The 13050-nt window shown below is 43.4% G+C and overlaps 1 protein-coding gene across 1 annotated transcript in view; it reads right to left on the bottom strand.

The window, feature by feature from the left end:
* Window positions 1-490: 490 nt before the first annotated feature.
* LOC126095685 (beta-1,3-galactosyltransferase 1-like) overlaps window positions 491-13050 on the bottom strand; it is a 316203-nt gene continuing 303643 nt past the window's right edge. The window contains exon 5 of the mRNA XM_049910441.1: window positions 491-2690. Within this exon, the coding sequence (XP_049766398.1) occupies window positions 2178-2690 (513 nt within the window). The 3' untranslated portion in view covers window positions 491-2177. The remainder of the gene's footprint in view (window positions 2691-13050) is intronic.

Below are 13050 nucleotides of genomic sequence, written 5' to 3'. Positions count from 1 at the left end.
CCCTAAATCGTTTCTCCTGGACAACAACTCCTGTTACATGAACGAATTTATATTTAAAAATTTGTGGCCCGTAAAAAAAAAACTTGTTTTGAAGTGTAGTTGCACGAGTACAACTAGAAAAAATGTGTTCGTTTAACACTGATCATGTAGATACATCTCGTAAAGTGGCTCGTTCCACATAATTTCGGTAAAAGAAACGTTCAGATGTTCAGACATGTAACCAACCAAGTAACTAAATCACAGTTTTACTTTCGCCAGTACCCTTTCTCCTACCTTCCAAACTTCACAGAAATTCTTTTGCGAAACTTGTGGGACTAACACATCTGGAAGAAAGGATGAGTGTTTGTGATATCAGTGATCTATCCCACACACAGGAATAGATCACTGATGTCACACACACACACACACACACACACATTCAACAGTTGATAATGATGTTCAACTGTTGGCACCATCATCCAAAAATAACATTAAGTGAACACAGGCGAAATTTCGTATGGCAAAAATCAGAAGCAGAACAGCTGTAAAACAGGAAAAAAAACACATGTTGACCAACATCTACGAAATTTATAAGTAGCTGTTTATACTATCGCTACACCATCGGTAAGCAGAAATTGCTTAAACTTTTCATAACTTCAATATATAATGTTCAAACTGTAAACCAAAATAGTTTAAACATAAATGCGTATAACTCCACGCCAATGAAGATACCTTGCAAATAATAAAGGTGAAACGATATTGTAAGAAAAATTTGTTACTAGACGGATCTAAGCCATGCCGTATTTACTGCCTTTGACTCATGGAAAGTCTGGATCGACCAATTCTCTTAGGTAACGGGCAGACCTCTGGACAATTTTTTTTCTGCATTATGTGGTGTATTGGTGGTTTAAAATGGTTAAGTCTCGTTTTGTCAACGCAGTCTGACAACCAAGTCATATCTCCTTACTTCCACTTGTGGAAAGTCTGTCTCAACCAATTCTCACAATAAAGCACATAGCTCTGAAGTTACCATTGCTGCAAAAAGTGTTTTTTTGCCAGATGAAATGGTTAGGCCTTGCTGTGTCAGTGCACTCCAATAACTATGCCATGTTTGAAAACTGTTGACCTATGTTAAGAGATCTGAAAACCTCCATCACGTAGTCTCCTACACACAGGGCACACCTCTGACCAAATTTCGTTTCCTACATCAAGTGGTGTGTCAGTAGTTAGGTCTCATTTTGTTGTAACTGCCAAGCAATCATGCCATATTTCTCTGGCTTTGACTCAAGGGAAATCTCGATCGGCCAATTCTCATTGGTACAGTGCAAACTGCCGTAAGTTTTTCTTTGCTGCATCGAATGGCGTACTGGTAGTTGACAGGATTAGATCTGGCTGTATCACTGTAGTCCAGAAACCAGGCCACTTTTCACTAAAGTCCACTTGCGGAAAGTGTGGATTTCCCAGTTCTCGTAATAGAGGGCATGCCTCTGATGATGTTTCAACTGCTACAACATGTGGTCTGTTGATGCCTTGCTGAGTCATTACACTCCATCAGCCGTGCTACATTTCACTGCTTTTATTCATTGAAAGTCTGAATCAATTCTGTTAGGTAGAAGGCAGACCTCTGGTGGGGTATTGGTGTCTGAAGTGGTTCAGTCTCACTGTATCAGTGCAGTCCAGCAACTATGCTACGTATCACTAACTCCCACTTGTGGTAAGTCTGGATCAACCAGTTCACATAATACAGGGTGTACTACAGGACAATTTTCAATTGCTGCAACAAGAGGTCTGTTGGTCGTTGATTTGGTTAGCTCTACATGTACCAATGCAGTCCAGGAACTGTGCCACAATTCACTGTCTTTGACTGGAGGAATGTCTGGACCGACCAGCTGTCGTAGTTACAGGTCAGACCTCTGGTGGTGTATTGGTGGTTGAAGTGGTTACGTTTTGCTGTGTCAGCTCAGTCCAACAACCGTGGCACCGGCCATGCAAGGTCTGGATCGACCAGTTCTCATACATGCCGAAGATCTGTAGGCGTCTGGATCGACCAACTGGCGTAGGCACAGGACACATGTCTGGAAGTGTTTGAAGTCTCAGCTCAACCACAGAGCCATGCTGTGGAAAGTCTGAATCGAAGAGTTCTCATACAGGGCAAAGGTAAGAGGACACGGTTCGACCGTGTGCCAGGATGGTGACCGTCACCAGCCGTACTCGGCCTGACAGGCGTCCAGCCCATAGCGGTGCCAGAAGGTGCCCTGCTGGGGACTAGTCATCTGGCGCCAGAAGTAGAGCATGCGCTCGGGGCCGACCTTGTGCATGGTGAGGTAGCGGCGCACATGGCACAGGAGGCGCTCGGCCAGTAGCGGGCGGTCCACGGCGATGGTGGGCACGTGGTACTGTGCCAATCCGGCGGCGCGCGCGGCCACGCCCGTCACGAAGACGTCTTCGAGAGGCAGCAGCGGCGTCCGGAGGGCGGCGCGCAGCAGCGGAGCGAGCGCCCAGCCGGCCACGGCGTAGCTGGGGCCCGTCAGGTAGTCGGGCAGCGTCGCCTCGGGGTGCAGCCAGCGCGGCAGGTACCACTGCGGGTGAGGCAGCCGCCACCGGTGCGGCTGGCCGTGGAACACGTTGCCCACCAGCCCCCAGCCTCGCGACGCCGCCTCCGACAGCAGCCGCAGCACGCCGTGCACGTTCACCAGCACGTCGTCGTCCACCTGGCGGCACACCACAGCCCTTCTGAAATGGGCCCCTGTATGACGGATCAACCCATTTGTGTAAAGCAGGGAAAATAGCTTTTCACCAACTCTATACAGGGCAAAGTTAACTCCGCAAGCCACCCAACGGCGAGTGGCGGAGGCCACTTTATGTGCCACTGTCATTACCTCCCTTTCCTGTTCCAGTCGCGTATGGTTCGCGGGAAGAACGACTGCCGGAAAGCCTCCGTGCGCGCTCGTATTTCTCTAATTTTACATTCGTGATCTCCTCGGGAAGTATAAGTAGGGGGAAGCAATATATTCGATACCTCATCCAGAAAAGCGTCCTCTCGAAACCTGGCGAGCAAGCTACACCGCGATGCAGAGCGCCTCTCTTGCAGAGTCTGCCACTTGAGTTTGCTTAACATCTCCGTAACGCTATCACGCTTACCATATAACCCTGTGACGAAACGCGCCGCTCTTCTTTGGATCTTCTCTATCTCCTCCGTCTTCTCGATCTGGTACGGATCCCACACTGATGAGCAATACTCAAGTATAGGTCGAACGAGTGTTTTGTAAGCCACCTCCTTTGTTGATGGACTACATTTTCTAAGGACTCTCCCAATGAATCTCAACCTGGTACCCGCCTTACCAACAATTGATTTTATAAGATCATTCCACTTCAAATCGTTCCGCACGCATACTCCCAGATATTTTACAGAAGTAACTGCTACCAGTGTTTGTTCCGCTATCATATAATCATACAATAAAGGATCCTTCTTTCTATGTATTCGAAATACATTACATTTGTCTATGTTAAGGGTCAGTTGCCACTCCCTGCACCAAGTCCCTATCCGCTGCAGATCTTCCTGCATTTCGCTGCAATTTTCTAATGCTGAAAGTTCTCTGTATACTACAGCATTAATCACGAAAAGCTGCATGGAACTTCCGACACTATCTACTAGGTCATTTATATATATTTTGACAAGCAATGGTCCCATAACACTCCCCTGTGGCACGCCAGAGGTTACTTTAACGTCTGTAGACGTCTCTCCATTGAGAATAACATGCTGTTTTCTGTTTGCTAAAAACTCTTCAATCCAGCCACACAGCTGGTCTAATATTCCGTAGGCTCTTACTTTGTTTATCAGGCGACAGTGCGGAACTGTATCGAACGCCTTCCGGAAGTCAAGGAAAATGGCATCTACCTGGGAACCTGTATCTAATATTTTCTGGGTCTCATGAACAAATAAAGCGAGTTGGGTCTCACACGATCGCTGTTTCCGGAATCCATGTTGATTCCTACAGAGTAGATTCTGGGTTTCCAGAAGCGACATGATACACGAGCAAAAAACATGTTCTAAAATTCTACAACAGATCGACGTCAGAGATATAGGTCTATAGTTTTGCGCATCTGCTCGACGACCCTTCTTGAAGACTGGGACTACCTGTGCTCTATTCCAATCATTTGGAACCTTCCGTTCCTCTAGAGACTTGCGGTACACGGCTGTTAGAAGGGGGGCTATTTCTTTCGCGTACTCTATGTAGAATCGTACTGGTATCCCGTCAGGTCCAGTGGACTTTCCTCTGTTGAGTGATTTCAGTTGCTTTTCTATTCCTTGGACACTTATTTCGATGTCAGCCATTTTTTCGTTTGTGCGAGGATTTAAAGAAGGAACTGCAGTGCGGTCTTCCTCTGTGAAACAGCTTTAGAAAAAGGTGTTTAGTATTTCAGTTTTACGAGACATTTCGATCCCTCTGCTGGGATCTTCTTCAGGATGTTTCGGTGTCCACCATTGCTGGAACACTGTCAGAGACCAGCCTATAACGACGACCCACCAATGGTAGCCACAAAAATTTTAGACAATAGTCCCACTTCTCCAGTACAAACGCGGGAAAACTCCCCTTTGTAAGAGAATGCGATACTGATCTCTGGCAGTGTTCTAGCAATAGTGGACACCGAAACATCCTGAAGAAGATCCCAGCAGAGAGGTCGAAACGCCGATTATTTTAGAAGGTAATATGACGCGGCCGAGCAACCCAGAAGATTTTAACTTTAGTGACAACGGCCACGAAAGACTGCAGACTTACATGTATATATGGTGTCCCAGGTAAAATGAGTGCGTCAGTCATTTATTTTGCTACTGCGAGTTTCGACGGTTCACACCGTCATCTTAAGGTGGAGAATTGTTTATTTACGTAGCTGGTATTCGTCTGTTACTGCGAAAAGACGTCTGTACTCTTCACCAACGGCAGTGTAGATTATTTTGAGTTTTTTCTAGGAACAGTAGAGTTGTGAAAAGTCTGCTGCCTCTCCAGTGAACATTAACTTAACACTGTCACTTCAAAATTTTTGAAGTGACATTGTAAACGTAACGTGTGGTGGGGAGCGAGAAATCTTATGGGACTTAACTGCTAAGGTCATCAGTCCCTAAGCCTACACACTACTTAGCCTAAATTATCCTTAGGGCAAACACACACACCCGTGCCTGAGGGAGGACTCGAACCTCCGCCGGGATCAGCCGCACAGTCCATGACTGCAGCGCCCAAGACAGCTCGGCTAATCCCGCGCGGCAGGTGAGGAGCAAATATATTAGACAGGAGTATGCAGTCTTTCTACAACTCTACCGTCTCTCAAAAAATTCAAAATAAGCTACACTGTGAAAAGACGTCTGTGCTCTTCACCAACACCAGCTATGTAAACAAACAGTTCGCCATCTGAAGGGGACGGTGGGAATCATCGAAACTCGTAGTAGGAAAACAAGCAAGTGACTGATGCAGGAACTGTTATTTGTATCTATCTTACGAACGAAATATTCAACCACTCACATGTGAGGTTTAAAAAGGTTTATTTGAATCAAACCATGACCGGTCTGGGATTTCTTACAAATCCATCTTCAGATGGATGATACAGACTTCGTTGTTTTCCTACGGGGGTCTCGTTTTATATTTGTTACCGATTTGCTGCGCTAGGATAGAAAGCTTTTTAATTCGCTATTTGGTGAAATTTACGAATAATTTAGTTCTTTTGACGTCTATTAAAAGATATATGAATGTGTTTTAAAGTTATTAAAACGTGAAATGTGTCGAAAACTTAAGTGCTGTATGATTGTGTGGCGGAATTTCCCATGTTTTTGTTATGAATTTTAAAATCAGCAAATTTGTGGACGTCCACTCTGTTCGTGCTTTTCAGTTCACTTGAAAACACTTTACTTTCTCTGTTTGAAGGCAGCACACACGATAAACAATTGCAATGCAGGGTCCAGATTTACAGTAAAAACCATTTTTCCAAAGGTGTCACAGTGGTAAAGATGTTAGGTAACCAATGCTTCAGAGTATATGGGCGTAGTAAAATATATCTTTGCTGCAGCAACGGAATTAATTTAAAAATCGAGAAGAGAAGTAGTAAAAATATGAAAACTGATTAACTATTTACTGCCAGTTTTGTTTGTTTGTTAATGACTAGTTTCAGTCTAAATTTTGCTGCCTCAGTAACTGTTCATTCTTGTACTGTATATCAGAGGCGAAACTAATTTGCAATTCTGAGTATTAATTTCACTGAGACTAACATAAAATTTAAGTGGTAAAACTAATAACTAAAAGTACAGCACAAATTAAGACTGCGGAATTTCATTTATTCTGTGTTTTGCCTAGCGAGTGACTTCTCTTGGCTTGGTATGTACTTTATTGTTTTTATGTTAAAACTGAAAACAGTTGCTCATTTGCTTAAAGTAAATTCAATTCAATCTTTTAATAATTAAAAGTAAATTGCTTGCCTTTTCCCAAATTTTGCATTACGTTACGCTGAGGTTACTGACTTTCATTTTTTTAAGTAAGAAAGTTTCAGTTACAGTCAAGTCATTTATTTAAGCAGCAACTTCATTTAATTTTGATATCAAAATTTAATATTTCAGAATAAGTAACTTTCTGATTCATTTATTTTCTCGTGAACTGTTGTGTTGTGGAAAAGTGAGACAACCTTCTATTGTCACGCCACTGATTATTTGCCTGACTTTCGATGCCATTACCTTTCTTAGGATTTTGGATATTCATCGCCCTAGTGGGCTAGCGACCTTTAATTATTCCTTTTTTTGTAATCAGTATGTTTTGTATTAAATATTACGTGATTCCCTTCTCTCTCTCCCCCCCCCCACCATATGGTTCGTGAGCGATTGCATGAAATTCCACCCGTTGAAAAATTATTATCAGTATTTACATTAGGTTCAGAATAGATTCTTGCTTCAGAAGGGTCTGTTGTCGACTTTCTTCCTACTAGCCGGTATTATTTTCCGTCGGTAACTATAGCCTTACTCAGAAGGGGGAGGTTACAAGTGTTTCGAACGTTGGTGCACCGGGCATCTGTTGCGTCTGATGGAGACAGCCTTGCAAAGGAGCTAGAACACTTACAACCTTTGTTCAAAGGTAATGGACATTCTCCACTTTAGAACCGCACAGTTTTAAGAAGGAAGAAACGTGACCACCGGCAGGATCCTGACAAGAAAAAGCGTTCGTCCCATACGTCGGCAATGTTTCGTCGAAATTAGAAAAGATCTTAAGCTAACATTATTTTTACATAATTTTCCGTTCCCATTTCTCGGTTCGCCAAAGAATGACCTGGGATTGTGGAGGGCTACTTACTAAAGAATACCTTGCCAGTGTGGCAAAGCCTACATTGGTCACATAACGCGCACAGTGCGTGAAATATGCGTTCAACGTGATTGGCACACTCGCCTTCGCAGCCGAGTAAGTCCGCCATAGCCGAGAATTGTATCTCCACATGACATACCATGGATTATTCTGCCACGGAAGCCATGCTCTCGACGAGATCGTTTGAGATTCGGTATTAAGGAATCAGTCGAGAAACGAGTGGTGGAAGATCTTATTAATAGTGGTACCGTCTTTCAACTGGACGAGGCGTGGGACACGGTGATTTCTTTTACTTCTTCAGAAATAAAACATTTTTTTGGCTAATAACTCATCTGACGACAGTTGATTTTATTAATTTTGACATATAAATTTTAACTTTGCGTGTGTGCGTTCCGACAAAGAGCGTGGATATATTATCACCATTACGCATGCACCTGCGAGACATAGATGGAGCGGGATTAGAAAAGGGCACGAAACTCGACAGAGTTTGCTAATGTAGCAGCTGCCTCTGCGCATGCGTCTCCGCGTCATTTTTTGCTATAAAACTAACGATGTGAACCAGCAATTTCCACACATCAGCACCAACTGACTAGCAGTCTCTTGCACTAATTAGTTTGTTCCTACTGTTTGGTTTTTGCATAGACTGGTGGGGGCCACCTCCCTATTGGTTGGTTGATTTATGTGAGGGGAACAAAGAGCGAGATCATTGGTCCCATCGGATTAGGAAAGGAAGTCGACCATGTCGTCCTAAAGCAGGGGGTCTCCAAACTTTGTAGTCTGCGGGCCACATTGACTCCTCCACGAGGTCATAACGGCCAAAATCTACCTAGTGGGATTAAAGCACCCTAGGACTCCATAATCACCGTAATGTCAGGCTAAAGGAAAGATGAAATCGCAAAAATCTAAAATTGTGGGAATTACGATTTTTATTTAATTACATAATTTTGATTGGTGGACGTACCTGACCGAAATTCTGGCGTATATTATTACGGCGAATTTCACCGACAAAAAAGTATGTCACTGCACATTCTTCACGAAAGCGTCCAGCAAAGTTAACGAAATTTCAAAATCATTGTTAGCAACACTATTACTGCAAGACACAACAGAGGTAGAGCATGTCAACGCATTGTTATTTCAAGCGGCGAAACAATAAATTTAGTTATGTAATCCTGCAGCGAGTAGCAGAGCCAGAGCATATATTCGATAGTTCTATTGCGTGATTGTGTCTATGTTGCGAGTGTCTCCCGAGTTTTTTTGTGTTTTATGCACTGTACTGGTAGGTGAGACGACGATGTGTGGGACAATTCAAAGTTTGAATTCGAAGAGACAAGGAAAATCTGAAAATGAAATACGTATGGCACGACTTGAGTATTTTTTCACTGTATTTTTAGTGGAACTACAGTGTAATTGTGAGTATTTAATTTAGTAATTAAAGTACCTTGAAAATAAATTCATAGCATTTTGTTTAGGCAGACTACTCCCTAGTTTTATTAGTATTAAATAGCACAATTTTATTTTCAGGTTACAATCTTTTGTGAAGTACTGTACAAATATGGAAAAGAAACGAAAGGTTGACAGTGAATGTAGAATTTTTAAAGAGCAGTGGTGATGTCAATATTTCGTGATGGAGTCAAGCAGCAAACCAATGTGTATTATTTGCAATGAAGCAATATCAGTCTTCAAAGAATACAATATAAAACATCATTACGAGACTAAGCACTCTCAGAATTACTCCGAGTTTACAGGATGCGAACTATTAGAAATGTATGAGTCTCTGAAACGCCAGCTAAAAACCCAGCAGTCGTTGTTTAAGAAAGTAAATGCTGAAACAACACGCAGCAACTCGTGCTAGCTTTCGTGTGGCTCATTTAGTAGCGAAACAGTGTAAGCCATTTACTGACGGTGAATTAATTAAGAACTGTATTATTGCAACAGCAGAAGAAATGTGTCCAGAAAATGTTAATTTATTTAAAAACATAAGTTTGTCGGCAAACACTGTGGCTCGAAGAATAGATGACATTGCACAAAATATATCAGCGCAACTGCGTGACAAAAATCAAGACTTAAGAGTGGTTCTCTTTGGCCGTGTATGAGTCAACAGATGTATCAGATACTGCTCAAGTACTACTTTTTATTCGAGGGATTGACAAAAATTATGAAGTGTATGAAGAGCTCCTTGATGTTCACAATATTCACGGGACGACCACTGGCGAAGATATTTTTAAAGGAGTTGAAAGGGCAGTTCAGAAAAACAATCCTCAGTGGAAGAAATTAAAATGTATTACAACTGATGGTGGCAAAAACATGTGTGGGAAAAATAAAGATGTTGTTGCTCTCCTTTCTAAGGCCGTAGAAAATGACGGTGGCTCAAAACCATCAGTAGTGCATTGTGTTATCACCAACAGTCTTTGTGTGGAAAACATTTAGATATGTATGAAGTTTTAAAGCCAGTTATTTCAGTTGTTATTTATATCAGATCCCATGCACTCAATCATCGCCAGTTCCGCGAGTTTCTTGAAGATGTTGAGGAAAACGACTTGCCATATTATAGTGCAGTGCGCTGGGTTAGCTGCGGTAAAGCTTGACCCGTTTTTTTGAACTCCGAACAGTAACTGAAATTTTTTTGAACGGAAGTAATCGCCCTCTGGCTGAGTTACGGAACGGTGAGTGGTTATGGAAGCTAGCATGTCCTTAATTTAAAATTGCAAGGTGAAAACCAGCTTCTGCCTGATTTGTACACGCATGTTAAGTCCTTTCGACAAAAGATTGCTTCGTTCCAATCTCAGTTGAACAAAGTATGCTTCACGCATTTTAATACATGCCAAACATTCAGTCAGCAAACTGAGATTCCGTTTCCTGTAACTTTCGCAATTGAAGCTTTGGCCGCTTTAAAAATTAATTTCGAATCACGTTTTTCAGATATCGATGCAAATTCAAACGATATCAAGATATTTCAAAATCCCTTTGACGTCGATATAGAAGCGTTACCCGCAGAACTTCAGTTTGAAATTATTGATTTGCAATGTAGCGACTTTTTTAAAGACAAACATTCAAAGTCAACATTACTGGAATTTATAGTGTCTTCCACCCACACAGTTTCCAAATTTACATAAATTTGCCCGTGGCTTTTTTCTGCTTTTGGCACTACTTATTTGTGTGAAAAAACTTTCTCCAAAATGAAACATGCAAAAAGTATTTACAGATCAGAATTAAGTGATGAGCATTTGAAGTCGCTGATGATTATCTCTACCAGTAAACGTGATTCACAACTGGAGGTAATTACGAAAGGAAAGTTACAGCTACATAAAAGTCACTAATTATCACTAAGATTTCTTTACGTGAATACTCTAACACAGTGAGTTTTCAAGATATAAATTAATTACAGTTATTTTTATACATCAGGTACAACTAAAATATCTAAATATGTACACCAGGTATTGTATTTTCTTTAAATTGCCTTTAAATAAAAATATTTTATACTATTTACTTGCTATGTGTATTTTACAATGTAATCAAAAGAAAGTGAAACCTCGCTTAAGAAGCATCTTCCATAATGATTGATTACTAAGGCTAGTCGCCGAAGTGGCGTCCATATGAAAGACTTGCACCAGACTCGTAAGTAGAAAAAAAGCAAAGAATTTTTTTACTTGAAATGTTTTCGCCAAACTAGTCTGTTAACCGTTTTTTTTCCCTATCGCACGGAGAATGGTCTGTCTGTTTATTGTGGATAGCCACAAGTTTAACCATGACCTTCCGCTTTGTAAAGATAGAGCTGCGACAATGTCGCGGTGTATTGGTCGCGATAGGCCTCGAAACTTAATTGTTGGCTGTATAGGCACCACCTCAAATATTTGGCGGGCCGGATACCGGGGATGTCGGGCCAGCTAAAGCGGGCCGGTTTGCCGGTTTCGGCCCGCGGGCCGTAGTTTGGACCCCTGTTCTAAAGGAACCGCCTGGTATTTGAATGAGGCGGTTTAGGGAAATCGCAGAAAACCTAAATCAGGATGGCTGGTCGCGGGTTTGAACCGTCGTCTCCCGAATGCGAGTCCAAAGTGCTAACCACTGCACCACCTCGATGGGTCACTTCCCTATGCTCTGTGATCTTAGCTGTTCATCTGTCTTGTTTCTTGTCGTGTCGTCGAGACGTCCTAGCGCGCACGCGCGCCTGTGTGTGTGTGTGTGTGTGTGTGTGTGTGTGTGTTCATCATCGTCTCCTTGATTCCTTGTCGACGCCTCCGTCTTGCTCCCCAACCGCCGTCGTTGCCGCCTTCCCAGATCTGTCTCCGTTCTAGTCTTCGTCACCGTCACCGCCACCGCCACCGTAGCCTTCTCGCTGCCACCATCGAATCGTCTTCGTCTACATTGCCGCCACTCCTTACTTGCCGTCATCACATCATCTCAGACATTGTAGAGAGCATCATACACAATCTCAGCGACGCTCCGTTATCGGTATGCATCAGCTTTATACCCGACTCGCCAACCCACGATGGACATCCCAACCATGTCCAACATTTACACCACTCCCTCCCCTGCCCCACTATCAGTATGCTTCCTTCAGTCTACCACCAAACGTCCACCCCCTTCCCTGCTGTTTCTTCCCCATCCACAGTCAGTCACTTCAGCCGCTGACCCTCCCCTCCCTGCAACATCTTCCCTACCTTCCATTTTTTCACTTCCTTATTCTCCACTCCCAACCTTTCCCCTACTCACCACTGCTCCTATAACGCCTGCACCAGTTACATCTTGGCGCGCCACCTACGCTATACAAGACACCACAACACCATCCAGCTGCAGCTGCACTATCTCCACCCCAATGGAATGACCTGCACAGCACCATACCCCACCCTCTCCTATTCTTCAACCCCCATCCCATTCCATAATCATTAAAAAAAAACTACCACCAAAAATTCTCAAACCAACCCAGACCGTAATGAACACATGGACACTGCTCCCTCCCCTGTTCTCTCTCCCCAGGGTGACCACACCTTCCTCCTCTCCTGCCTAACCAATTCCTTAATGTCAAGCTCCTGACCCTCGAAATTAGGAAGTATGTTCCCCAAATACTCGTCATCCAAATCATTCCCCACAAAGATTTGGCCCCCATTCACCACCACCACCACCACCACCACCACCACCACCACCACCACCACCATCGTCGTGTGACAGCACAGTATCCTATATAACAACATCCGCTCCCTCCCCACCAAGAAGCCCCTTTTCATGCGTACCTGTTCCAACACAACATCGATATCTTCATCCTCAAGAAAATGTTTCTCCAACTGAACCACACCACGACACATCTCCCTACCTCCTCCACTGCACTGATAACCCCTCTTGCTACCCAGAGATGGAGTAGAAAATGGTCATCACAGGAACATCCCAATTCAGCCACAACCCTTACTCAATAATCCCACTGAACATCTTAGCCTCTGATTTCCTCACCCACATCGACCATATCTTTTCCACATAAATTATTGCCACTGATGACAAAATTCCTAGTAGATCTCCTGCAGAAGTCTTGTGGTGATGTCAGTTTACCAAATCCCTCTAAGGTGACACTGTCCCCATCCCACAGCACACCTGTCCTGAAAGCAACACCATCCTACATGTCCTTCCCACCACACCCTACATATACCCTGTCCCCATGTACCCCCTGCCAATCTGTCCAAAAGTTGTCCATGTCTACTCACATTCCAGCTGGAGTGCCTACTGGGAATCCACAGGTACCCAGATT

This window comes from Schistocerca cancellata, chromosome 8 (genome assembly GCF_023864275.1).
Source record: "Schistocerca cancellata isolate TAMUIC-IGC-003103 chromosome 8, iqSchCanc2.1, whole genome shotgun sequence".
NCBI classification, from domain to species: domain Eukaryota; kingdom Metazoa; phylum Arthropoda; class Insecta; order Orthoptera; family Acrididae; genus Schistocerca; species Schistocerca cancellata.
Note: the sequence above shows the minus strand (reverse complement) of the source record. Positions and strands in the feature narration are given on the sequence as shown.